This window comes from Caretta caretta, chromosome 24 (assembly GCF_965140235.1).
Source record: "Caretta caretta isolate rCarCar2 chromosome 24, rCarCar1.hap1, whole genome shotgun sequence".
NCBI classification, from domain to species: domain Eukaryota; kingdom Metazoa; phylum Chordata; order Testudines; family Cheloniidae; genus Caretta; species Caretta caretta.
In genome coordinates, this window is record NC_134229.1 from 6,657,224 (window position 1) to 6,682,955 (window position 25,732).

General features: G+C 57.0%; 1 protein-coding gene across 4 annotated transcripts; it reads right to left on the reverse strand.

The window, feature by feature from the left end:
- Positions 1–619: 619 nt before the first annotated feature.
- On the reverse strand, positions 620–24,720 carry MTMR11 (myotubularin related protein 11). 4 transcript variants are annotated; one of them, XM_075122950.1, is made up of 18 exons: positions 24,266–24,718; positions 21,156–21,243; positions 19,559–19,631; positions 17,146–17,288; positions 16,785–16,857; positions 16,108–16,250; positions 14,805–14,889; positions 14,521–14,668; positions 13,004–13,091; positions 12,421–12,509; positions 11,811–11,935; positions 10,860–10,926; positions 10,533–10,603; positions 8,913–9,085; positions 7,363–7,533; positions 6,575–6,814; positions 5,918–6,196; positions 620–4,428 (listed from the first exon to the last, which is right to left on the reverse strand). In XM_075122950.1, the coding sequence occupies exons 3-18, from the start codon at positions 19,605–19,607 to the stop codon at positions 4,354–4,356; spliced, it is 2,019 nt and encodes a 672-aa protein (XP_074979051.1). In that variant the 5' UTR covers positions 19,608–19,631; positions 21,156–21,243; positions 24,266–24,718; the 3' UTR covers positions 620–4,353. The 4 variants fall into 4 exon arrangements, with proteins under 4 accessions (XP_074979051.1, XP_074979050.1, XP_048683948.2 ...); XM_075122949.1 differs by lacking the exon at positions 24,266–24,718 and adding an exon at positions 23,673–23,729; XM_048827991.2 differs by lacking the exon at positions 21,156–21,243 and having other exon boundaries at positions 24,266–24,720.
- Between the last annotated feature and the right edge of the window lie 1,012 nt (positions 24,721–25,732).

Below are 25,732 nucleotides of genomic sequence, written 5' to 3' on the forward strand. Positions count from 1 at the left end.
CCTTTCTGCACCTTCATTATGGAGCAAGTCCTTAGTCCTCTAGGGTGTCCAGCCTCGTAGGGGAAGGATCTTCGTGCTCTTTGCAAAGCACTAATGGGAAACCTACATATGGGGGAAGTGAAGTATCTTACACAAAGTCATTGGCAGAGGTACAAATAGGCCCTAGCTCTCCTGCCTCGCAGGTCAGCATCCTAGCACCTGAACGATCCTGCTCCCAGTTTACAGCCAAGTGAGAGAGCGCCCTGAACATGGACTCACGAAACCTGGGTTCTATTCCTGGTTCTCCCATGAGCTTGTTATGTGACCTTAAGCAAGTCACTGCCCCACTGTGCCTCAGTTTCCCCCCATCTGTAAAATAGGGATAGTGGTACTGACCACCTTTGTAAAATGCTTTGAGATCCACTGCTACGAAACATCATATAAGCACTAGCTTTTATATGAGAAGAAAACTCCTAGGTTCATATATTTTAAAAGCACAAGGACCCGTTATGATAATCTAGTCTGGCCTCCTGCAGAACACAGGCTAGAGAATGTCACCCCATGATTCCAGCATCTAGCCCCCTGCCAACTGTTAGTTTAACTAGAGCATACCATTCAACTCACAGTCAGCCACTCTGCATTTAAAAATACTGCACTTTAATGAGTTCTTAAATAGAAATGTCACTACAAAAATATACAGAATGGAAAAAAAATGCCCTTATTTGGATTTCCACTTAACTCATGCCTCATGTCACAGGGAATGTGTGATCTGCACAGTTACCCTAATATTCTGGTCTCCAAAATACTTCTATGTGCTATTAGCACAAAGGATTTAAAAAAAAACAAACAAAAAACACCACACCACCACCACAAGTAGTAACCAGCAGGAAAAGGAATCACAAAGGAGTCTTCCAAGGGAAGTCCAGGCCCTCGCGGTCTTGAACCCTTGCACGTAAAAAGAAATGAGGCTGTTCTGGAGAAAGTACTTTGTTCATACTCATCAGCCGACAGTCCTGGTTCTTCTCCCAGCCCTAAAGCTCTAGGACTCTTACACCAACAATTCCACACTTCCGCAGAGAACAGTACCAATTTCCTAAGCTAAGATCACAGCTGGACTCGACCCTCTGCTGTGACACCGGCAGCATGGGTCGGTCTATCCTGCAATCCTAGGTGTGATTACTGTGCAGGTATGTCTACCCACGCTAGCGTTATCTGCACTAACATGGCTCAAAATTGCCAAGCAGATGCATTGCTAGCCTGCGCCACCACCCATACTTACCCAGGGTCCCCCGTAAAGCCCCCACCGAAACCAGTGCCATCACATCTACACGGCTACTCTCAGCCATGCCAGCATGTCTACCCAGGTTGCAATGCTTCCTTGGACTGCAGGGTAGCCCTACCCCCCAGACTGTTCTAATCCACCCTGGAATTTGGCGGCTTCCAATGCCGCTGTGTGGGGGTGTGAAAGAAACACACACACACACACACAAAAATGTATCGTCCAGTTTTGTCTAATACTTTAGCTTATACAATAACCCATTTCCTGTGGGTTACTAATGTTATAACCAGAGCTTTTTTTTTAATATAAAATATAAATTTTGTAACAAAAAAACAAACATCTAATATCATCCTGAGAGATTATATTACAAATGCCAATAAAAATAATCTTTGTTATTCCTCATTGGTGTTAGACAGATATACAAAGTAGGCACTCAAATCTCAGGGAGGAAAAGAAGTAGATACAGGAACTGTGCAAACCCCAGTGTCCATAAACACTGACAATAAGCAGCATGTTGCCATATGGGTATGGCAGTCATGCATCTGTAGGTACCTGAAAGACGCAGCAAGTCTCCCATCAAAGGGTTTCCTCCATCTCCCTCACAAGGGCCTGAATCCAATGTCCATTGGGGCCAATGGAAAGACGCCTGTCGATTCTAATGCCCAAGCATGGCTGGTGAAATGGACTAACTGGATGCAACTTCTGCAGAGTGAGGAGGGAGAAGATTGGGTTCCACATCCTGCTCCCCCCTCGGAGATGAAAGTCTCAGCCCAAGAAGGCTGGCTAAAAAGTGGAAGGAGTGGTGGGTGACAGGGTTGCGATTCAGGCCTCTGAAAAGCTGGAGCTCAGATAGCAAGTGCGGTTCCCTGAAATGCATGGCCCATGATCCGGAGCACTCACTTTTCAATTAGGATTTAACATACAAAAGCAACATCATCTCTGGCTTAAGGCCAGAAGCAGCCCATGACTGGGATGGATGGTTACTTCCCTGCCAAGCTCAAGACAGATTCCAGTGGGATCACCCTGGAAACTGAAGGCCTCCAGGCCGGGTACAGTCCAAGTAAACTGCCCCCGCCCACCCCCATACATGGAGCCTCAGCCCTGGGTTATAAGGAACACTGGGAAAGGTGAGAACAAGGCCCATTCACGCTCCACTGCATGTATCAAGGTGGGAGCCGCAGAGCAGGAAAGATGATGGAAGTTGGGGGGACACGGATGCTCGTTTAATGGGGACTTGGCTGCGACCCACCAATCCCCTCCTCAGAGACATCAGGTGGTAACCTGACCTAGGTCTGCCATGATGGCCTCTAGGAAAGACTCCCACCCCTGTGCCGTCCTCCCCTAAGCTTGTGCTGGAAACGCGCTGTAGGAGAAACTACTGAGCACGGAATTGCCATTGTTCGAGGGTGGTAAGGAAGGACCGAGGCTCCCGGGACCCCACTTGGGACAGACACACACACACAAAACCAAGAGAGGGCAGTTACCAGCTGCCCCTGCCAGCGCAACTGCAGCTTACATGCTGCCCAGACGATTGGCAGAGACACAGCTGGGTACATTGTTCAGCCCACAGAGTCCCAACACTCCGGATCCGGACATTCCCACCCTCTGGGGACTCTCCACTCGAGACCTGAACTCCGAGGCTTAGAAAGCAAGTTTGGGAGGTAGCACAGGAAGTACCTGTCGCTGGGACATGCCCACCCCCTCAAAGACCCGCCCCAGCACGTTGCTAGCACGGCAGCTCCAAGTGCATCCGACTCACGGGCTCCGCAAGGCAGCTTTGGGGGACAGTCCCTTTCGGACCAGAGGCCGGGTCTACACTACGCACGCCGCTCTAACTACGTCGCTCGGGGGGGGGGGGGGGGGGATTTTTTTTACACCCCTGAGCAACGTCGTGAGACCGACCTTAACCCGCCCCGTGGCTGCCGGGACAGCTCTCTCCTGTCGGCTAAGAACATCTTCACCAGAAGCGCTACAGCGGGCCGCCGATGCGAGTTTGGAGCGTAGCCCTGCCCGGAGACGGGAGCTCGTGCGGGCTCCCTGTGATCTACTGAGGATGGGGTTCTCCTGCTCCTCCCCACCCCCCGCTTCTGAAAGATTCAATCCCTTTTCCCCTCTCCATCCGCTTCAAAAGCCTCGTTTGAAAGGTTCGCTTGGGAAATCCAGGCAGGGGGGTTAAGAGCTTCGTCGAGCTGCAACTCAGGGCTGCGTACCAGACTGGCAGTGCTGGAGACTGGAGGCCAGCGATAATCCAGAGGATGGGTACAGCATGGGTAGAGGCAGGGTAACATACCTCTCCTACCCTCCCACCCACGTGCCGCCCCTCTGGGGGAGGTATGTTACAGCATCAATACCCAGTTGGAGGAGCGTGAATGAGCCAGTCTCATCAGCTGAGTAAGCCTCCCTGTGGGAGCAAGGAAAGTAAAGGGGCATGAAATATCAGACAACGGAGAGAGACGCAACTCAGCTCGAGCAGCAGCAAAGCAGTTGGACCCAGTACACTGGAGCCTGCCCTGAACCCTGCGTTAACAGAATCCGATGCTGTAGGTTTTGCCAAGTGGCGCTGGAAAACAGTGGAGGTGTTTGGTTCCCACCAAGATCCCACCATCCGAATCCCGGGCAAATGCCCAGCGTGACTGGGTGGGGTTTCGCCAGACAACTCAGGGCCAGGTGGGAGCCCTGGGATCGGGCCTGATTTTGAGGAGGTAGCACTTGGGAGGAGCCAGGGTTATCTGGGCACCTATCACCCTGAGCTGCGGGGGTGGGAGCAAGCCCTTTAGATGAACAGGGTTACCCGGTTCCCTTTCCGGCAGCCACAGAAGGACAGGCAGCTCCCAGCGTCAGGAGGGACAGCAGTGCCCAAATTCTGTTGAAGCCGTTCCTACAACTCCAAGTCTCCCCGTTTGTCCACTGGCCCAGAAGACAGATCCGGTTCTGCCCAGGGCACTCTCCTGTCTCCAGCATGGCAGCAGGGACGCGATGCCGTCCAGTCTTCACGGCGTTTCGCCTTCAGGGGGATGGCGAGAAGGGGCTCCGCGTGTCCCCGGCTGGGGCTCTCTGCTGCCATGGCGAGTCACCTAAGTGGGTCCTCTCGCTTGTCAGTCGCCCAGCCGCTCTCGAAGCAGGTCCAGCTCCTCCGCAAGTTCAGCGAGCGTGGAGGCAAAGAGGCCGCGCTGATGGGGAGAGTCAGAGACAGACAGTAAGGGCGGTTCAGGGATGGCTGAGTCTACACTGTGCCTAGCTTTGTGGGTGCTCCCAAGCTGCACTCCCTGGGGCTGGCGACCAGGCAAGTGAGAGACTCAGCACCCCAGCTAGACTCAGATATAGCGCAAGGGCTTGGGGGACACAATGGCTGAGTCAGCCCCAGCTGGAACAACCTGGGCAGGTAACGCGCCTCTGCTCATGGCCCTCCGTCCTGTCGCAGTCTGGGTGCCCGGTGCAGATCCACCAATACCCTCCTATCCTGACCTGCAACAGACCCTGCTATCCCAGGCCTGCAGTCCCCCCCATACACTCAGCTCAGCCAATGCCCCTCCAGCTGTTCGAGCCCTGGGCCTTTCCCATACAGACTAAAAAATATATATATTTTTTTAAAAAACACAAATCACCAGAGCAGCCAGGCCTGGCAGCTGCCGGGGATTTTGAGGCCTCTGTCTCAGGTGGATTGAGATCATTAGCAAGATCTAAGCCATGCCAGTGGCCAAACCAGAGCCATGTTCATCTGCCCCCCAGAGAGCCGTGCTACGTTCTTCCTCTAACTCCGATGTCCAGGAAATGTTTCGATGCCCTCAGGCAGGCTGGGCAGGGAAAGGGAGCACCTCAGCGTGTAGCAGGGCCTCTGGAGGCTCAACCGGGGAACTGTTTCTAATCACAATCCTTTTAAGGAAGCCGAAAGTGACAGGGCATCATATGTATGGGTCTCTCTTTCCAGATGTTTCCCATGCAGGGCTCTTTGCAGGGAAACTGCAGCCAGGTCAGCTGCAGCCTCCCTGGATTTAAAAGCCTGGGCCCAGCTCTGTTCGGCAGGGACCCTCTCTATTATCTGTTTGTACAGCGCCTAAAACAATGGGGCTCCGCTCTCGAAGCGCTACTGTAACAAAAATGAATATGGGAATCAGGACTCCTGGGTTCTCTTGTAACTGACTCGCCGTGCCACCTTCACTTTGCCTCAGTTTACCCCTCTGCACAAGAGGGTATTAATACTGGACTTCCTACAGAGGATACACAGAGTATCTTCATTACCATCCTCAGTCCATCCCCGCACCCAGATTCGACAGAGAGGTAATTTGCTACTAATCTACAGGTTTCATCTGGCACCCTTCACTATAGATTCTGACCCCATGGAACCACTAATGGATTTATCCTCACAACCCCCTGGGAAGCAGGGCAGGATTATTCCCATTTTATACAGAGGAACGGAGGCACAAAAACTAGATGACTTGCCCAAGGTGACCTATAGAGTCAGTGGCGGAGCCAGGAACAGAACCCAGGTCTCCTGACTCCCAGGCCAGTGCTCTATCTGCTAGGCTATGCTGCTCCACCCAATAGCAACAGGAGGCACAAGGCATCTGCGGTAGAACAGGGAAGTGGCTCCTAGGTCCCAGCTCAGAGCCTTAACCCCAAAGCCACTCTGTCTGCTAATGTCCCTGGTGCTGGTGTTACCTGAACTTCCTGGCTCCCCCGCAGGTAACACCTTCTCCAGAGCTGGATCAGGGGGCCCACAGAGGCAGGAAGTAGCAGCCCCTCAGGCTGCAGGGGGCAGCCGCTGGGTTTGCTCCTCAAGGACCGGTCCTGTTCGCTGAGGCTCTCCAAGGACTGAGCCCACCGCCAGCCCTTTCTGGAAAGCGAGCCATTCTTCCAGGGGAAGAGGTGGGTCTGCGGTGAGAGGCCCCCCTTGACAAACAGGTACACGGCCCCGTTCCCAGACAAGGCAGCTTCCAGCTGGAGAGAGAGAGAGAGAGAGAGAGAGGGATGGGGGGGACGGAAATCCAGGACAGTAACACTCAGCACGTTTTCTCCCTCCCCTCCAGGTTTTGGTGCTTCAGCCGGGAGCAGGATACTTTACTGAACCCTGCCTAGGAGAGAGTGTGGACTAGGGGTTAGAGGGGAGGACTGGGCTTCAGGACTCCTGGGTTCTATTGCCAGCTCCACTAGTGACACAGAAAAAGTAAACTGAGGCTCAGAAAGGCCTCGCAGCCATCAAGAAAACCCAGCTGCCCTGACCCCTACAGCCCCATGGCATGACTGCCAGACAACACACTCCCTGCCCCCAAATCGCTCCTACTACCCCACCCAGGGTTTGGAGCCCAGCGCACTCACCTTGTCGCCCCCTAGTGGGGCAGAGTTGCCATTTGGAACGCTGCTGCTGCCCCTGGCATAGGCGGGATTTCTGAACTGTGCCCTCTGCTGGGCGGTGTAGCGCAGCGCCCAGTCCCAGATGGTGGGCAAGTAGGGGCCCCCCGTCTCCTTCACCAGGCGGCCACCCTTCTGCAGGATCTCCAGGGGAAGGGGTTCCCGCCAGCCGTTGACGGGCGCGTAGATCTGGTTGGAGGCACGGTGCTGGGAGATGAAGAGAGAGTGCGAGAGGTGTCTCCGCGAGGAACAGCGAATGCACATCCCTATCCCTTTGCCCCCCTGGCCCTGAGAGAGGCTGCACTCCGTACCCCACTGAGGCTGGGCCAGGAGCGGGCCCTTTAAGGGGAACGTTATGCACTGAGGATCTCAGAGCGTCACAGAGGTGGAAGAGAATCATGAGCCCCACCCTGTTCTATGGATGGGGAAACTGAGGCACAAAGAAGCAAGTTGACTCGCCTTAGGTCAGGCAGTGAGCCAGGAATAGAAGAACCCAGGAGTCTGGTCTCCCAGTCTCCTGCTCTGTTAGGAGCTGGGAATAAAACCCAGGAGTCCTGTTCTCCAGCTGCCTGTTCTAGGCCATGCCTCACTCTCCCAGCTGAGAAGAGAACCCAGGAGTCCTCACTCCCAGGCCTTGCATTAACCCCAGCACCGGATTTCCCCCTTCTCCGCCCACGGTAGGATAGCGCCTGGGGCAATGACCGCAGAGCAGCCAAGTGTTTCACTGTAGCTGGGAGGCTCCATGCTGGACCCACCTGATTTCTGCGATCTCTCTCCCACTGGCAGTTAAACAAGAAGGTGCTGAAGAAGGGTATGTAGCTGCTGTCGTGGAGGGCCACCAGGTATGTCTCTGTGAACTCAAAGGATGCTGGGAACTGCTGGAGCAGCTGCCACACGCAGTCCAGGAAAAGCAGAAACACCGGAGACTATTGGGGGGGGGGGGGGGGGGGGGGGGGGGGGGGGGGACACACAGAACTCCCTGAGGACACAGCAAAAATGCAGCCAACTCTGGGGCGCAACAGAACAGCTCCCGAAACAACCTGCAGCAACACTGCATAGCAATCGCTCTCCCACCACTGAAAAGCAGCTGACTCTGGGGTGGAAAGTGGCAGCTGCGGACCATCCGTGCAGCAATGCTGTGGAGATTTACCCAGAAAGGAAATACCGTCAAACTGCTCGCAGCAATGCTGCGATTGACCGGGGCAGCTTGAACAACCTGCCCTGGGGATCAGAGCTCAGGCCCTGCCCCCACACAGGAGCAAACGATCTGTGCTCCTTCTCTGGTGCCTATCTCCAGTGCATTTATTCCCCCCAGCTCCCCGGGAAGCAGAGCAGGGCCATTATCCCGTTGGACAGATGACGAACTGTGGTAGAGAGGGAGCCAACGGCAGAGCGGGGAATTGGACCAAGGAATCCGGAGCATATCCAGGCTAGCACGGAAGCACCAGACCATCTTTCCTCTCTAACTTATTACTCCCCTGCCCCCTTTGCAGCATCTCAGCCGACTTCTACATGGCACAGGCCAGAGATCGTCGCCCAACGACTCCTCCACCAAGCCCATTAGCTTTCGGTGGAGCTAGAGCGTGTCTTTCAGCAAGAGGCCAAACAATCCCGATTCAAAGGCTCCGAACAGCCGCTCCCATGGCTAATTGCCCGCACTGTAATCCAGCACAGGCCGGTACCAGTGTCATTCACAGGCTGCCCAGCAGAGGTCCCCACCAGAGCAGTGGATCCTGAGCCAAGGACAAGCGTCCTAGCAGGTATCCAGCTGGACAAAGCCTAGAGGGGTTGCTTGGGTTTGGTTCAGACTCCGGAGCTACTGCCGATCCCCACCCAGCCATCTCCGCACCTTCCCAACTGCGGCCCCCACAGCCAGTTGCTCCCACCTTGCCTCTCCCCTCACCCAGCCCCCTGATCCCAGCCCCACCATAACAGATGCTGACATGACTGGCAGCAGAGGGAAATCCAGAGCCCAGGGCCCCAAGTGCCCTGGCTGGGAGCAGGGCAGACGCTGGGAACGATTGGATCACAGCTGCTTTCTGAGTCTGGCATCCCACCGGCCCACGGGGGAGGAGGGAAGGCAACCGTCAGTCCAAGAAACCCTCTCAGTTTTGCATGGCCATCAAGCCACGCTCCCGGCCAGCTGTGCTCGGAGCCAAAAGGCAGAGCCCACGTGCTGGGAGACATTCGACACAGTGGTGCCACGGGGGCCGGACTGGTAGAACTCCCATCGCTCTCAAGCATGCCCCCCTCTGGCCAACACAGCCAGGCATCTATCCGGAGCCGCGGGTGCTCAGAGACTCACCTCCTCGCGGTCGTTGTCCCGGAGGAGATTGAGGCGCTGGAGGAAGGGGTGCCCTGCCACCACCCACTCCTTCTGCAGCAGGCTCTGGAACCCAGACTGGGTGCGGGCGTGGGGATCTGACAGGATCTGGACAAGGGAGGCCAGCAGGCAGTTCAGATCCCGGTCGTCTGACTCTGTGAGGCGGAAGGGTACAGAGAGTGAGGGACCTCGGCAAGAGGAGCATCACGGCTCCACTGTCCAGAGACCTCTCTGCTGCAGCTGCCAATGCAGAGGCTGATCGGCAGTAGCTCTTGTGATGTCCCGCAAGGATCTGGCCTGGGACCCACTCAATGACCCTCCATCAGTCCCCGATTCCCAGAGTCAGCCAGCCCGCCCACTGGCCAGCATGGAGCCTGTGACCCAGGCACCCCTTGGTGCCAACAGGCAGAGGGCACAGGGGTTGCATAGGGTTTCCCAGGGATCAGATATATGCACAATAGTTCACCCAGGGGTGACATGTGAGGTCTCTACAAAGAGCCAGTAGCCCACTAGTCTTTACAGTAATTGCAAACTGGATGGATGGATAATATTTAGGGCATGAGGGGCCTGAAAATTATGTTCTTAAAGTCTTGGACTTAAGGCAGGTCACCAGGAGGTAACAGACACCTCTCCCCCTGCCTGGCAGTTTGGCTATTGTGTATTGTATGCCTCACATCGGAGACCTATTTACATATTGAGCCAGTGAGGAAATGAGAAACTGTGAAATCTACAGGAAACAAACAGTGGAGGGAGGTTTCAGAGTAACAGCTGGGTTAGTCTGTATTCCCAAAAAGGAAAGGAGTACTTGTGGCACCTCAAAGACTAACCAATTTATTTGTGCTAAGCTTATGCTCAAATAAATTGGTTAGTCTCTAAGGTGCCACAAGTACTCCTTTTCTTTTTAGTGGAGGGAGGGGAGGTGTCCTGCTTCTGAATACAGACAGAGGGTGGGGCTGGCATATCTTGGGGAGCAAAGAAACAGCATTGAGTCCTTCACCTAGGAGCCAAGCTGGACCCTGGCTGTAAAGTCCTGCAAGGATTTGGGGTGAGCGTTGCTCTAGGAGACAGGAGAGGACTGTTAATTCGGCGGAGCTCGAGAAGGCCTGCTGTGAGGTGTAACCTTTCCTTTCCCACACTGCCACTTGCTGCTCCTTGCATCTCTGGGCTTGGCCATGTAAACCTAGCCTCTGTTTCACTAGAAGTAGACCTAAGTGCTGGCGAGTGGTGATGTGAGCAGGAACTGGGAAGTTGGGGTGTCCTGCTTCTTTGGGAGCAGCGAGTCGGTGAATGCTGCCAGTGGCCAGTGCACCGGGGCTGGACCCTCCACGGAGATGGGCCAATCGCTAGCCCACATGACCTAGAGCGGAGTGCTTGTATTGCCCGTGGGGTCGGGGAGCCAACCCCCGGCAGGCACAGACAAGCCTGCCTCACGCAAAGGACAGGTAGTAGCCAGGTGCCTCACAGATCTGGGAAGCGTCACAGAGCCTGTACCGAGGAGCTCACTGCAGCTGCTTATTCCCCTGCCGGGCTCACCCCACCCCTGGCCCTGCCTCAGGGCGGCCAGCCTGTGCTTGGGCCGGAGGAGGGAGCGACATACTCTACCTTGCAGGATGACGGAGCGGGACCTCTCCGCCAGCAGGGCGGCCACCTCGTTCGCTTTCCTCATGCAAGCCCTGCAAGGAGAGGGGGTCACTACTGAAAACGAAGACCCTGCAGCCAATGGGAAGCAAAGGACCCCCTAACCCCCCCAGCACCATCTGAAATTCATCCAGCCAGGCACGGTCCTGCCAGTCACTCCCCCCAGAGAGCTCCACCCCTCACACTGGGGCAGCCCCCAACAGAGGGATGGTGGTTACCCAGTCCCACCCAGATGTTCTGTAGGGCCTGTGCCCCTGGAGTTAAGGCGTCAGCGTATGGGGCGGCTCTCACCTGATGTGGTCCAGCCAGCGCGTCCCCTCCAGGGCAGAGAGCCACTTCTCATCGGCCACAGAGGAGTCTGAAAGGAAGCCACGCCGAAGAACCCCAATTACTACTTTGGCTGTGGAGAGGTTTATCCAGCCTCCAGCCGCGTAGCGCCAGGTTATCATTACTGGGTTTTAATCCTCACCACCCCCTTGGCAGGGAGCGAATGATTATCCCTGGTCAGACAGAGGAAATGAGGCACAGAGGAGGTAAAGTGACTTGACCCAGATCAGACAGTCTGTGGCCGAGATGGGAACAGCACTCAGGTCTCCTCAGTCCCAGCCTAGAGTCTTGAACATCCTTCCTTTGGGCTGCCTTTTCTGTGGCAGGTCAGGAATTGTCCCGGAGAGAAGACGAGGAAGGAGACATGGAAGGAAGAGACCCTCGAGTCCCACCTGTCTCTCAGCCAGTGCAGGACTGTGCTCTGGCTTTAGCCAGGCCTGTTTTATGGAGCCCTGGCTTCCTTGCGTCAAACAGCCAGCTGCTTCCAGGAGGAGAGAGGCGGCCTCGGGGTTACAGTATCGGCCTCGGCCTCAGATCTTGGTTCTGACAGACTCCCTCAGGCAAATCATGTAATTCTCTGGGCCTCACTTCCCCCCTGTAAGGCAGGGATAATACCTCCCCACCTGCCGGGGGATTGGGAGGATATAACCCACGGCACGAGACACTCTGACAATGGTGGAGCCAGACAAGCACCAAGAGCAAGAGAGGAGAAACTGGAAATCCAGCACAGGTGCATCAGATACAAAATAGTGATAACGGTCCCTTGATTCCCAAGTGGGATCCAATCCAGAATAACCCAGGTCCTCCCCGCTGAAGAGCTGGTTAGTTACTGTCTGGGATTCCGCAGGCGTCGGCTCAGGCGAGCGACTGCTATTGAGAAGTGATCTCAGTGCCGGGGCCGAGGCCGGGTCTCACCAGGAAGGCAGAGGGCCCGAAGCTTGAGGTAAGAGAGCTGGATCTCTGCAGGGCTGGGCAGGTCAGCGGCTGTCTCCACTATCACGCACTGGGCGTGGCCAGCGAGCATCAGCGCTTCCACGGACCTGCAGAGAGACGCAGCCGCACCGGGGAGGTGGAATCACTGCTTTGGTCTGGGCTATGGGGCCCTGCAGCACAGCGCCCCTACCATGATGCGAGGGCACTGGGGTCAGCACCGGCGATGAGGGGACAGCACCCACCCAGCTCCCTACAGCACAGTGCCCCCTAGTGCTGCACTGGGGCATTGGGGTCAGCACGGGCTATGAGGGGACAGTGCCCCCTAGTGCCACACTGGGGCATTGAGGTCAGCACCAGCTACGAGGGGACAGCACCCACCCAGCTCCCTGCAGCACAGCGCCCCCTAGTGCCACACTGGGGCCAGCACTGACTGTAAGGGAGAGTGCCCCCAATTGAGCCACACACCCCTGACTCCCTAGAGCAGCTGGGTTTTCCTGGGGAGTCTTCCACCCCCAGCCTGGCCCTATTTAGCTCCCCCGAGCTCCCAGACTGGGGCTGCGCAGCCCTATTCCCATGTCCTCGAGGCTCGTACCTCACGTCTTCCCTCTCGGGGTCCGAGTCGGCGTGAAAGCCAGCGGCTCTCAGCAGGTCGCTGCCTCCCGGGTGATGCCAGCACAGCCTCTGGGGAGACACAGGGGAACAGAACGAAATGATACTCCACTGGCTGCAGGCTCTCCACAGCACACGCCAGGGCCCTGAGCTCTGGGGCCTTGTCTCCCGCCTTCCTCCTCTCCCCCCAGCTCCAGGGACCTGCCTCCCCCTAACTGGCTCTGGGATACACCCCCACCCAACCAGCTGGTGGAGACCCTCCCTCCTCAGCCTTCCCTCCCCTGCTGGTTTAGGAGCGGTGTAGTCCCCATTTGATGGCAGGCCAGCTTCACAGGGCACCGGCCGCAGGGAAACACAGCCTACCGTGGGGGGTGGGGTCCTCACACCTTATTCCACCCTGCTGGCCCAATGCCCCCCTGCCTCAATAAGAGCCCCACCCTCCCACAGCACCCCCCGGTGGTTGCCCCATCCCCAGAACCTGGTGAGGCAGGGGAGGTCGTTAGGAACTGCCCTCCTCTCCCCAAGGTGGCAGCTTGCAGCCTGCTCCCGGGGCAGGAGACACTCACCGGGATGCGCCTCGCGTTGAAGTGGCCAAAGGCCCTCTTGAGCTCGTTGTCCAGGAGCCTGCTGGGGACCCAGAGGTACTTGGGGAGGCTGCGGGAGGAAGCGGAGTCGGAGGGGAACCGGCTCAGAGCAAGCGCAGAGGGCTGCCGGCCCGCCTCGCCCCAAGCCTCTTCAGGAGCTGCACACAAACACTACAACCAGAGTGGGATGCGGGACCCTCGAGGCCTCTCCCACTCCACTACTCCGGCACCTGCCTCCTTCCCACAGCTCCCCTTTGAGCACTCTCAGACCTTGATAGGAAACACCTGCCTGATCCCCACCAGGTCTGATAATCAGACAGGGCTGGATGGCCCCTGGCTCTTAAAGGAGGCAGATCTCCCTGTTACAAGGCCATTCCCAAATCCTGCCACCCCCACAACTCACAAGACTCCCCCGGATCCATCCCACATTAACATGCACAGACAGAGAAGAGAACTCAGGGTCTGCTGGCCCACAGCATCCCTCCCACGTGTGCTAGAAGAGAGCTCCCACCAGCTCTCCCCAGACAGGCCTTCCACCTACAGCTCTCGGGAATTTGACAGCCAAAGGATTTTTCCCTAGAAAGCGTCAGTTTGTCGAAACCCGGAGGTTTCCCACGCCAAAGGTGATTAGTTTTGGCTCATTTTGTGAATCAAAATCATTCAGGGAAAAATCCCAAAGCTGTCGAAACGTTTCATTTTGATATTTGCGAGATGAGGAATTCCAGTTTTCCGGGTCAAAGCCCCTTTTGGTTTAGAAACTTGAGCGAATGAGAGTAAAACAAAAATGTAAAAGGGTCGAAATCGGAAGGAAGCTACAAGTTTTTCCAGTTCAAGGAAACGTTTGAGATTTTGACTTCTTGCCCCCAACCACCACCCACTTCGGGATCGAAACGTGGTTCGAAATCATGAACATTTTCACTGTGCTTCCCTAGCCACTCGAGGAAGCCACATGCCCATGGAGGTTACGCTCAATCCGGGAGGGGGCCATCAATATGGACCTGGGACTGTAGCCGAGGGCTGAACACCATACCCACTGTAGAAAGGGGGTCTGAGGGAGATTCGCGGCAGAGGGCATTCCCACAGCTTAGGGAGTCCCAATTACTGGAGGGTACCCGGAGGGGCTGTGACCATGGGAGCCGGAATGGGGGGCAGGGGCCAGGCCCCTCCCACTTCTTAACCAGCTGTGAAGGCAAGTGACAGGGGAGCGGTGGAGAGGAGCGAGCGTGGGGCGGGGTCTTGAGGGAGGGGGCGGGACAAGGGCGGGACTTTGAGGGGAATGGACAGCACGAGGGCGGGGGAAATGGGCAAGACGGCATGGGTGGGGGACACACTTAAGGCACTTGCGGCCCCCCCCCCCACACACACTTTTAGGGCACTTCCGCCGCTCCTGGCTGTAACATGCTCCCATGCCATGGGCTGGGGTTAGGGCGAGGATCTAACTCACCCCCCGATCCCCCCTACGCCGGAGCGGGGGGACCGGCAGCTGGGCCACGCTTTACCTGGTGGCCATGTCGAAGCGCTCATTGACCGGGCTGACCCTCCAGCCAGCAGCCCCGAGCCGCCTCAGCTCCTTCTCCCAGTCGCAGGGACTCTCGAAGAGCAGCGTCGGGGGGGACGACGACTCCTCCGTGCTCGGCCAGGCGTTCTCTGAAGCCGCACAGGAGGGATGGCTGTCAGGGACGAGCGGGGCAGCACCTCGTGGGTCCAGCCACCCCAGGGACGGGCCCCTCAAGCTGCCAGGGCCTGGGGGCAGGGCTACACGCCAAGCGGAGATGCCACTTACCCAGGTTCCTGATAGCAGTGCCGTCGTACCACATCCCCGCACTTCTGCTGCTGCTCTCCTGAGCCTGCACAATGGCCAGCGTCACCTGGAAAACAGCGGCGTCTGGGGCTGTGGGCAGGGTTTGGGGGCCCACGGGAGGGCAGAGGGTACGCCGCCAGGCTGGGGATCCAGGAAGGCCCCCCCAGCAGGGCAGCGCTTGCAACACTGACCCATGGAGGTTTGTAGCCCAGGACAAATAGCCCGCGCAAGTCCCTGCGGCTGCAGGCCCATCGCTGAGCCAGACAGCTGAACAGAAGAGTCGTGATGGGACCCCGGCCAACCCCGCTGGAGCAGAAACCCCACCCCCCCCCAAGCTTTGCCGCTCGGGGCTTCTCTCCTGGGCAGGGCGCGACAGGCCGGGTTTTCAAAGCTGCCAAGCTGACAACCCTCAGTGAAGTCACTGGGAGCTGGAAGCACTCAGCCCCTCTGAAGAGCAGGCTCTTCGCTGCTGGAGGGTCCCAGCTACGGCAGAGACAAGAGCTGGGGACACTGGGTGTTTCGGGGCATCAGAGGATCGCTGGACAGGGGGCAGGAAGGGAAGGGTGGGGTTTGCCTTGCCCAGGGTTCTGCAGCTCTGAGCCCCGTGGGAGGTAGATTCCTGAGGAAAGGGACCTCGGGAAAGAGGGAAGAAACCGAACCATCTTGCTCCAGGTCACATAGGCTGGATCTGCCCTGCAGCTGGGCGGTGCCGCTCCCGGCCCAGGGAGACAGACTCGTAAGCATGCTGAAAACAGCAGTGCGGACGCTGTGGCCCAGGCTAGTAGCCTGAGTCCAAGCCCGCCTAGTCCCCGGCTCTGAGCTGCCCTCCGGCTGCAAACGCCCTCGCTGCTGTCTTTAGCACGCGAGCTCAGACGGGGCTGGCATGAGTCTGCCTACCTGCCCTGAGCAGCATGGACATCCCTGCCCGGAGTCAGCAGCAGCGCCCGGAATAGGACATTGCCTTCCCCCAAACCACATCATCCCACTCACCTCCTGGAGCTAGGAATTGAACCCAGGATTCCTGGCTCCTTGTCCCCTGTGTTAATCCACTAGACCCCACAAGAGGGGTAAAACAACCCACTTGGGGATCTCATCCTCCCACCCAGGCGACACACAGAGCAACCCCTGGTGTGACAAGCCCGCAAATCCCAAGCAGGTCCAGCTCAGAGCCAGTCCACTGGAGGTGCCCATCAGTATCCAAGGGTCCCGAAGCCCCGAGCCGCTGGGCCCTGGAAATCACCGGCCAGAGAGGCGGGTGCCCCTGTCTGCAATGGCAGATGCTCACCTGAAAGGCCTGGTACTCCAAGCTGCTGTCGCGGAAGCCAAAACGCAGCACCCGGAAGTCCCGGCAGTAGAGCACCAGCTCCTCTGGGATGAACTTGAGGGTGGAGCTGGCCGTCAGCACCTTGGCCTTGGTGAAGCTGTTCACTGCAGAGGAAGCCAGGCAGAGGAGGGGGGCGTGGACCCAGGAGGCCAGGCAGCAACCAGAGTCTTGGGGCAGCTGGGAAGGCTCGACCTCCAGCATGGGGGGGGACTGGGGCAGGATAGGCCCCCAAGCCAGCTGCATGGAGACCGCGCCTGGTGTGGGGGGTAGCTGGCAGCGGCCGATCAGGGAAGCCCAGGGGGAGAGCACACGGAGGGACCACGGCTCGCTCCGAGTATGGCCCTGCCAACTACGGCAAGGGCAAGTTTTCCAGTGCCACCACCCCCCCGCCAAGGTGCCATGGCCCCAGCCCTGCCTGTGGGTAAGGGGGCAGTTGGGTCGCCATGGCCTAGCCTTGGCCTCGGCCTCTCTGCCACCGGGACAGCCCATGAGGGGATCACAGCGCCAGCCACGGGGATGGATGCTGGGATGGAGGCAGTGAGCCGCACAGGCTGAGAGACGCCAAACTCATCACAGCGGTGGAGGAGATGCGGCTTGATGGGGTGAATGTAATGGTGGCCTCTCCTGCCCCCCTTTACCTGCCACCAGCCTCCCGATGCAGGGCAGGGCCACGTCGTGCTCACTGTGCAGGCAAGTGGAACAGCGAGGGGCCTACGGTGGGAAAGGAGCAGCCCTTAGAGATCAGGCCCATTCCCCCTCCTGCGGCATGGGGAAGGAACATCCCCACACCCCGACCCCACTCGCAGAACCTGGCACAGGGGGCCCACCCCACACCACAGCCAGGGGGCTCCGACAGGCCAGGAGGATGATGTCCACTAGAGAGCATCAGGGCTGCAATTCAGGTGGCTGAGGGCTACGAGGCTCCCGCCCGGGCGCCCGCATTGCCCCGGGCCGCCGGCGGCACCGTCCCGGCTCCCGCCCGGGCCTCCTCCAACTCACCCCCACCGTGTCACCTGGGGCCGGCTCCGGCACAAAGGCGACTCTCAGGTTGGTGCAGTACAGTGTGCCCAGGATGGATCCTTGGCCATCCCTGGAGCGGACGATCTTCCTCACGCGAGCTGCCTCTTCCAGGACGTGTTCCCCTGAAGGGCGGGGAAGAGGTCAGGGTGAGCTGGGAGAACGCTGTGGTTTGGAATGACTCGTGAAACCGGCTCCCCAGGGCGCCGGAAAGGAGGGGGTAAAGGCAGGAGCCCAGGGCTGGCTGGGGAGTGACGCAAAGCCAGGCAAGAGACTGGGTTAGGGGCGTGCAATGCCACAGGAGGGAAAAGCACACCGAGGGGCCAGATCCTTCCCTGGCATAAACTGATGGAGCTCTATGGGCTGCAATGGAACCAGGTGGATTTACCCCAGCGGGATCTAGGTCCGAAGGCCTGATCCTCAGGGGGCTGCAGCTGGAGCGGCTGGGGCCACCGATCAGGCGGCAAATTGTACCTGCAGAGCTGTGGGGAAGGGGGTTTGCCCCACAGAACGCCTGCACTGGGCACAATGGAGGCCGTGCTCAGAATAGTGGGCCCTCGGCTAGGGGGTTTCACAACGGAGGGGGGGCTGTTTTCTCTTGACCTTTTCAATAGTCCAACTGCCCCTGGCATGTGGGGATGGGGGGGCACACAGAGCCCCCGGCATGGGGCGGGGAATGGGGAGGGCGCACAGAGCCCCCAGCGGGAGGTTGCAGCAAGTCCCTGGAATAGCGGGGGGATGGGATGGTCCACACCAGGAGCGTTGGGGGAGGAGGGGAAATGAAGGGACGCAAGCAGCCCCTGGTGTGCACAGTGAACTCCGTCTGCAGAAGCTGTGACCTGTGTGACCCTCTAGTACAAACAGAGCCCAGGAGTCCTGACTCCCATTTTCCTGCTTTAACCACTAGACCTCACTCCCATCCCAGAGCTGGGAGCAGAACCCAGGTGTCCCAGCGCCCGGTCCCCTGCTATACCCACCAGACCGCACGTCTCCCCCTCAACGTCAACAAGTGCGGGCATCACAGAGCAGCTGGGCAGCCAGCCCCTGCTAAAGAGCCTCGCTAGAAAAGCCAAACAATGGACCTGCTCCAGCTTGAGTTCCCTCAGCCCAGGCAGCGTGGCCCGCGGAACGGGGGCCCTGCCGCTCATGCTGGGCATGAAAGGGAACTGCCCGGGTAACAGGTGCCTTTGGAGCGGTTGTTCTTTGCTAGTCACGAATTCAGCAAAGCATCTGCTCCAGCCACTGCCTGCAGCGTGTCATCCTAGCCAGGAAATGCCTTCTGACAGCTGCTGCCCAGAGCCCCGATTTAACCCTTCATGCCTCTAATACAGAGCAAAAGTGAAAGGCTCTTAAGGAGGAAGGGGATCAGGATTGGGCCCAGCTTAATGATTTTAATAAAAGTACCAAAGCTCCATAGTATCCAAGCACTCATCCTTCAATATATTAGCCCTCACGCACACCCCCCAGGAGGCAGGGCAGTGCTGTTATCCCGACTGTCCAGGTGGGAAACTGAGGCACAGGGAGACCAAAGGCTTTGCCCAAAGTCATACAGGACATCTGCGGCACAGCAGTGATTTGAACCCAGTTCTTGGTTAGTGTCCAAGCCCCTGGACCATCCTTCTTCTCTACTCTCCAATCATTATACTCCAGGAGTCCTGCCTCCCTCTCAGAGCCAGGGAGGGAACCCAGGTGTCCTGGCACGCCCCCTCTGCCCCGCCCCCCCGGGGGAGCCTGGGCCGACAGCAGATGTGAAGTGGCTGTGGCCAGGGAAGGAAGGGCTCCTCCGCCTGCCAGGCACAGGTGAGCTGCGTGTGGCTAGAGTCTGTAGGCCTGGACTTCAGGTCTCATCTGCTCTGGTCTAGGTTCACTTGGTCCTGCCACAGCGCAGGGGGCTTGTCACGGGCCCTTCCAGCCCGACATTTCTGTCATTCTGAGCCTTGGGGGGGGGGGGGTGGAGAAGAGACACCTCATCACAGTCCCCCCCCCACCCCGGGCGCTCACAGGTCACCAGCATGTCACATGCACAGGCGAGTGGGGAGCCCAGCTGTGTCCTCCTCTGTGCAGCTAAGGAACAGGGAAGAGACACCACGGCTGCTGGTCCCATCCAGTGCTCGGCAGCAGTGTGGTCTAATGGCTACTCACCGAGATACGACTCAGGACACCTCTGCTGTGTGACCTGGTGCAAGTTGCTGCCCTGCTCGGTGCCTCAGTTTCCCCACCTGTCAAATGGGGATTGTGATACTTAGCTCCTTTGTGATGCACTTTGAGATCTGCAGCTGGAAAGTGCTAGATTAGAGCTAGGGATTATTATTAGAACCATAATGAAAGCCCCAAGGAAACCCAACCGGGGGGTCAAAACACGAGCCACCCACTCCCCCGTAGCCAGCGGGGATACCTGGGATACACGGGAAAGCCTGGCAGTTTCTGTTTCTCTGGCCGTTCATGTCAGAGGACTTTGGACCTCTCAGCTGTAAAGAAAGAGAACAGGTCGCTGTTAGCTGGATTTAACCCTTTCCTCACTGTGGGCTAATGCACAGACATTGGAGAACCAGACGGCAACTTTCACGGTCTCTGGGGCAGAGGCTGTCTCTTTAGCCTATGTCCATATAATGGGGCCCTAACTAGGGCGCTGCAAGGCAAGTAATATTTAACCCGATCCGCTAGTTAATTATTTCTTCCCCTTCGCAGTCCTGACTTCTGACCCCATCCCCTCCCACAGCAGGAGGCTCAGCCAGTCACAAGGATCTGAGTGGCCAGCCTCCGGGATTCTATGGGGTACACTTCTTAAAGCCCTAACTCCTGGAGTCTTGGGCATCTCGGCTTTTATTTCTTGAAGGAAAGGAAGTTTCCTGGCCTTGTGGTTGCGAGAAAAAAAGCTACAAAACACAACCTCTAAAGAGTTTGAAAACAAACAAGGAACCAAACATTTAAAATCTTCTGATTTCTAAGCCAATCTCATGATTATTTTGGGACAGGGCTTGTGGGGTTTTTTGGGGAATGCTTGGGATTAGCCACACTGGGGTCTACAGCAATGGCTCTTACCTGGAAACTCAGCCCCCTTCCATTTACAATAATACGGCAGGATGGTGATGGCATGCATGAGAGATAGTGTGGTCTAGTGGATAGTACAGTGGACTGGGGCCCAGGAGAGCTGGGGGTCTATTTCCTGCTTGGCCACTAGCCTGTTGGGTGACCTTGGGCAAGTCACTTCCCCTCCCTGTGCCCCAGATCATGAGTGGCTGTTTAGTGGTGGTGGTTGTTTAGATGGGCCCAGGCAATAATATTTTGAAAATCTGATGCTTTTGGGGGAGGGGGGAGGGCTGGCGTGAGCACAGGACTAGGACCCAGGATCCCTGGGTACTAATCCCATCTCCAACCCTGACTCCCTTCTGGGGCCTTGGGTACATCACTTTGCCTTTCCAGTTCAGTTTACCAATGGGGAAACACAATGAGTTTTAAATGATTTTGCCCAAAGTCACACAACAGCTTAACGGCAGAGCTAGGAATAGATCCACAGACCCTATTAAACCACACTTCTCTCACAGAGCTGGGAATAGAACCCAGGAGCCCTGGCACCATCACTGACCATTTTAAAATCAGGGTGGGAGGGTTTTCCCCTAAAAGATCTGGCTGAGGAATTCTTCTGGGCAAGTACTCTGGCCGGTGTTACAGGAGGCCAGATTAGATGGTTACAGTGGTCCGTCCCTTCTGAAATCTATGATTCTCAGCTAGCCACATGGCTATGCTGGCTTGGCTACTCCCCAACTCTTGGGCAAGCCAAAGTCTCCTGACTACTAGGGTCAACTAAGGGGAGGGGGCTAATGCCAGTTGAGAGCGCAGGGTAAGATCTGAGTGCCACGCTACCAGGGAACAGCTACACAGAGGAAAGATTAGCCGGAACATAACTGCCTGAAACCTAAACCACAACCAAAGGTTATCTGGCATTTTTGTTAAGCAGAGAGAGCAAACAAAGTGGAATTGCCACAGCATACCTTCCTCTGCCTGATCAGATAGTGAGCCGGAAACCTCCTTGCAGCTGTAAACAACCTTAAGGGCCCAGAACACTGCAAGTCAAAGTCACTGCAAATGTATAAACGAGAAACGTTTACCACTCTCAGTCCCAGGGATCTTAGAGCTGGTGAAAGGGACAAGACAGACGGCCCCTGGGACCTTAGCAATCTCAGACGAAGTTTGGTGGGCACACAGACACACTCCCACCCAACTCAGCCCTATCCTGGAAAGATCCCCGGTAGAGCAGAGAGGGGAGTTTCATCTCCATGGCCCATTGGTAGCTTGCAAAGCCAGATGGGCCCATTGTGATCATCTTGTCTGACCTCACTTCTGAGGCTGCCAGAAAGAGGAGCCAGTAAGTGCCAACTGGCATTTTCATGGCCTGGCCACCTGGCTGCTAGGAACCAGCCTGAGGCAGACAGATCTGCTGCATCCCGCTCTATTAGTGCCTGCAGCCCCATACACGGAATGGGGACATGCAGCTTGTTCCCAGAACCTCTTTGCATAATTCAGTTTTTTAAAGTAATTTTTTTACAGGTGTGCAAAATGACGTGGCTCAGACAATGTGTGTGTGTGGGGGGGGGGGGGGGTGTCAGGCAATAATTGTTTAATGACACCAGAGGCTGAGATCCCAAAAGTTAAAGCTCTCTCCTGCTTTGGTTTTTTTTTTAAATCTGACTTTTTAACAACATTATTTCAGTGTCCTTGGACCAGATCCCACCCTCCCCCTTCGCTGTTGTGTGGCGACTACCAACCTCCGCCCCTGACGTGGCTGCATTTCTCCAGTGCTGCAGCCTGCATGTTATTATGTAGACTACAATAGTAAAGGTGTTTTATACCAGCATAGCTTATTCGGCTACATTTACAGAGACACCTTTATAGAATAACTGCGTCCTTACTAGGGATTGCACTGCATTATTTATAGCCATTGCAAAGAGCTCTGGTTAAAGTTAAGAATTAGATAAGTTCATGGAGGCTAGGTCCGGCAATAGCTATTAGCCAAGATGGTGAGGGAAGACACTGGGCTAGATGGACCCTTGGCCTGACCCAGCATGGCAGATTTTACATAAAATGCTACAAAAACTGTGTGTAAGAGCAGCTGGTTAGTGACACCACCAAGCATATGGGAGGCTCAGTGCCCCGCCAGCCCCCAGCTATGCCATGACAACAGGGTAAGACATCCCCCAAGCACGGACCAAAATGTTAGGGGTCAGCAAGATATTCATTCCATGAGAGGTTTTCCCTGGCGTGGGGAGATCAGCTGGCAGCAAACTGCTAAATTTCGTAACCAGGAGGGCTAATGGAAGAGAGTCTAAAGAGGAGTGGCAAAAGACTTATTTAGAGCACTGAGCAACAGGTGGGAGGAAGCAGGGCCCCGTGGTTAGGAAGTTTAGCTCCTAGGGTTCAATTTCCTACAGTGCCACAGACTTGGGCAAGTCACTTGGCCTCTCTGTGCCTCAATTTCCCCATTGGGATAACCGTCCTGCCTTACAGGGGGCTGTGAGGATAAATCCACTAAAGATCATGATGTGCTGCTCAGTACCGTGATGATAGATCCTAGAGCTTTATTGAGACAGGGAACAGTCTTGTCCTAACTGACAGGTACCAGTACAGAGTTCATACTCCCTAGCTCAGTCCAGAGCATTACCTACTAAGCCACTCTGGCCTCTCTAATCTAATGCATCCGATGAAGCGAGCTGTAGCTCACAAAAGCTTATGCTCAAATAAATTTGTTCATTTCTAAGGTGCCACAAATCCTCGTTTTCTTTTTGCGAATACAGACTAACACAGCTGCTACTCTGAAACCTCTCTAATCTCCGTGATTTTACCCAGCTGTTTGCACAGAAATGTTCTAACCAAGATCAGGGCCCCGCTTTAGAAAGCGATTTTCTCCACCCTTGAAATCATAGCAATGATCACCCCTCCTTATGGTCTCATTATTTCCCCCTGCTCCCCCATGTGTGTCTCTCCACCTGCGGTCGCCTGCCTTCTACTTAGATGGTCACCTCTTTGGGGCAGGGCAGGGGCTGTCTGTGTGGCCAGTGTATGTCCAGCGCCTAGCACGGAAGAGGGTCCTGGGCCAGGGCTCCTAGGCTCCATGTAACAACAAACGAGGCTTGTCTGAGTCTTTAAAGACTCGCTGTCTCTACTGCCAGGGCGCGCTTGGCCCCTGCGTAGCATATTTCTGCTCGGCGGTGGAAAACAATCGTCTCATTCTGCAAGGAATGCAGAGAGCCGCGCAGCCAAGGCCAGCCAGCTTTCCCTGCAAAGAAACCCTCAGCCCGCTGACCCGCTCCAGCCCCAGGGAAGCCCTGCGCAAACTCCGGGCGTGCTGGAGGTTTGGGGGGGGGGTCACCCCGTTTGCAAGAGCAAGGACAAAGCCCCTTGGGCAACAACCAGTCGCCTGGTTACCAGCCCCAGTGGACAGCGCAAAACCGGGTCCCAGAAAGAAGGCGCGGGGGCCCTGCCCAGGCTCCGAAGCGCAGGACAGAACGTACCGTGCAAACAGCCCTGCTCCCAATTACCGCTGCCGAGCTCCGGGCTCGCTGGCCAACGGCGGCGTTTGGCGTCGGAAAGACCCGAGCCCGGCCAGCCAGGCGCATGGGGAGCGGGGGCTGCTGGCTGGAAAACCCGGAGCTGGGCTGCTGTGGGCCAGGAGCACGAACCCCCCTTCCCCCGCAGCCCCGGGGGCTTGACAGAGCCGCGCACCCGTCCAGCCCCCCACTGCAATTTTAACACCCAGGCTACACAACAAAAAAAGGGGGGGGAGACAAACAATGCCATGCCCCCCCCCAAACATCACTTTTGCTTCCAACAGCCAGCACCCTGGCTGGAGACCCCCCCACACAGTCCCCACGACCCAGGCAGGGTGAGGAAGCCAGCCCCGGAGACTCAGCCTATAAACTTATTTCCCCCCCCCCCCGTAGGTGCTGGAAGGGGGGGGCACCAGCACCCCTCGGCTCGAAGGGGTTTTTCCTTCCACTGGAGGGTTTTTCCAGTTTGGTTCAGTGGCGCTCAGCACCCGCATCATGCACATTGTTGCAGGACCCCCCCGCATTTCAACACCCCCCCCCCTTGGCTTTCCACTTACCGGAGGGCCCTGCGCGTCCTGCTGGATTGTAAGTGAGTTTTTGGAGCCCGATAACATTGTCAAGTCTCTTCGTGCCCCATAAACACAAACCCAGCGGGGAGGAGACGTGGGGGGGGGGGTGAACCCCCCAGCAGGGAAGGGGGAGCAAGGGGCGAGTCCCAGCCCCGGCGGAGAAGGCAGGGCGCTCAGTCCATGGCGGGGAAGGTGCCCGGCTCAGCCCCCGGGTTCCTGGGTCTCCGCCGCTGCTCAGCCCCGCGGCAGGGGCGGGGTCCCGGTCCCGGGGCGGGGGCCCTGCGTGGCGAGCCGGCGTGGAAGAAACTCGCCTCCCAGGCGGGGCAGGAGGCAGCCCCAGGTGGGAGGATGCAGCGGCGGGGCGGGGCTCGCTCGTGACCCCTTCTAAGGTGCGGGGGGGGGGGGACCCGCTTCCTTCATGTGGGGGGCGGCACCGCTCAGCCGTGGGTCCCCCCTCGCCTGGGGAAACTGACCCGCTGGGTCCCGGGAAGAGGCTGAAACCTGCCGCAGCCTTAAAGGAGCCCGGGCCCTTTTCTGGGCGCTGCCCCCCCCCCCGTTCCCCCTCCCCTCCGCCAGCCGCATTTTAATGTCATCGCATTGGCCGCGGATCGGGCCAAAGCCGCGAGGCAAGGGGCGGAGCAGGGGACTGGGAGCCCGGACTCCTGGGTTCTATCCCCAGCTCTGGGGAGGGATGATGGTCTAGGGGTGAGAGCTGGGGAGGGGGTCAGGAGTCCCCAGTCTATTCCCAGCTCAGGCCAGTGATCTAGCAGTTAAATAGGAGAGCTGGGAATCAGGGCTCCAGGCAGGGAGTGTGGGCTACTGGTTAGAGCAAGGGACTAGGGGGTCAGGACTCCTGGGTTCTATTTGTAGCTTGACTGCTGGCTCGCTCTGCGAGCTTGGGCAAGTCATTAACCTCCCCATATTGCCAGGCGAAAGCACTTAAAAAAATTATCAGGCCTCGAACAATTGAGGGACTGCCTTAAAAATTAGGAGGGTTTTTTTTAATAACATTTTCATTTGTCTTCTGGGCTCCGAGCATTCAGGGTCACAGTCAGGTCACAGTTTCAAGCTTTTCTGTATGACCCCAACAGCTAGAAAGCTGAGGCTCTCACATAATCACATGACTCATGGAGTGGGGGCTTTAATGAAAACACCAAATACAGTGAGTGTTGGCAACTCTCCGCAGCAGTGAACGTTTACCAAGCACTCTAAGAGCCCTAGCTGAGAAGTGCTCAAGGAGGGCAAAGTACAGTGATCTAGAGGGTGTTGCCGATACCAGATACCTCCTGCATCACTTAGAGCTCCCTACAGTGGTTTCCTCATCTCCCACCCCTTGGGCCTTTGTCCCCACCTTGTATCCCACCTTTGAACCACAGCAGCTGTTGGGGTGAGGTTGGAAGCAGGCTGGGGGAAAGGCCAAACCAAGAGGGGGATAGGAAGTGAAGAGGAAGGTGC

Excerpts from the sequence above, each read along its gene's own strand:
- MTMR11 (XM_075122948.1), bottom strand. The coding sequence starts at position 23,777 with ATGCGCCTGGCTGGCCGGGCTCGGGTCTTTCCGACGCCAAACGCCGCC. Across the intron at positions 16,251-16,784 it reads CATCGGGAGGCTGGTGGCAG|TGAACAGCTTCACCAAGGCC; the intron begins GTAAAGGGGGGC and ends CTTCCTCTGCAG. Across the intron at positions 14,669-14,804 it reads CACTGCTATCAGGAACCTGG|AGAACGCCTGGCCGAGCACG; the intron begins GTAAGTGGCATC and ends GTGCGGCTTCAG.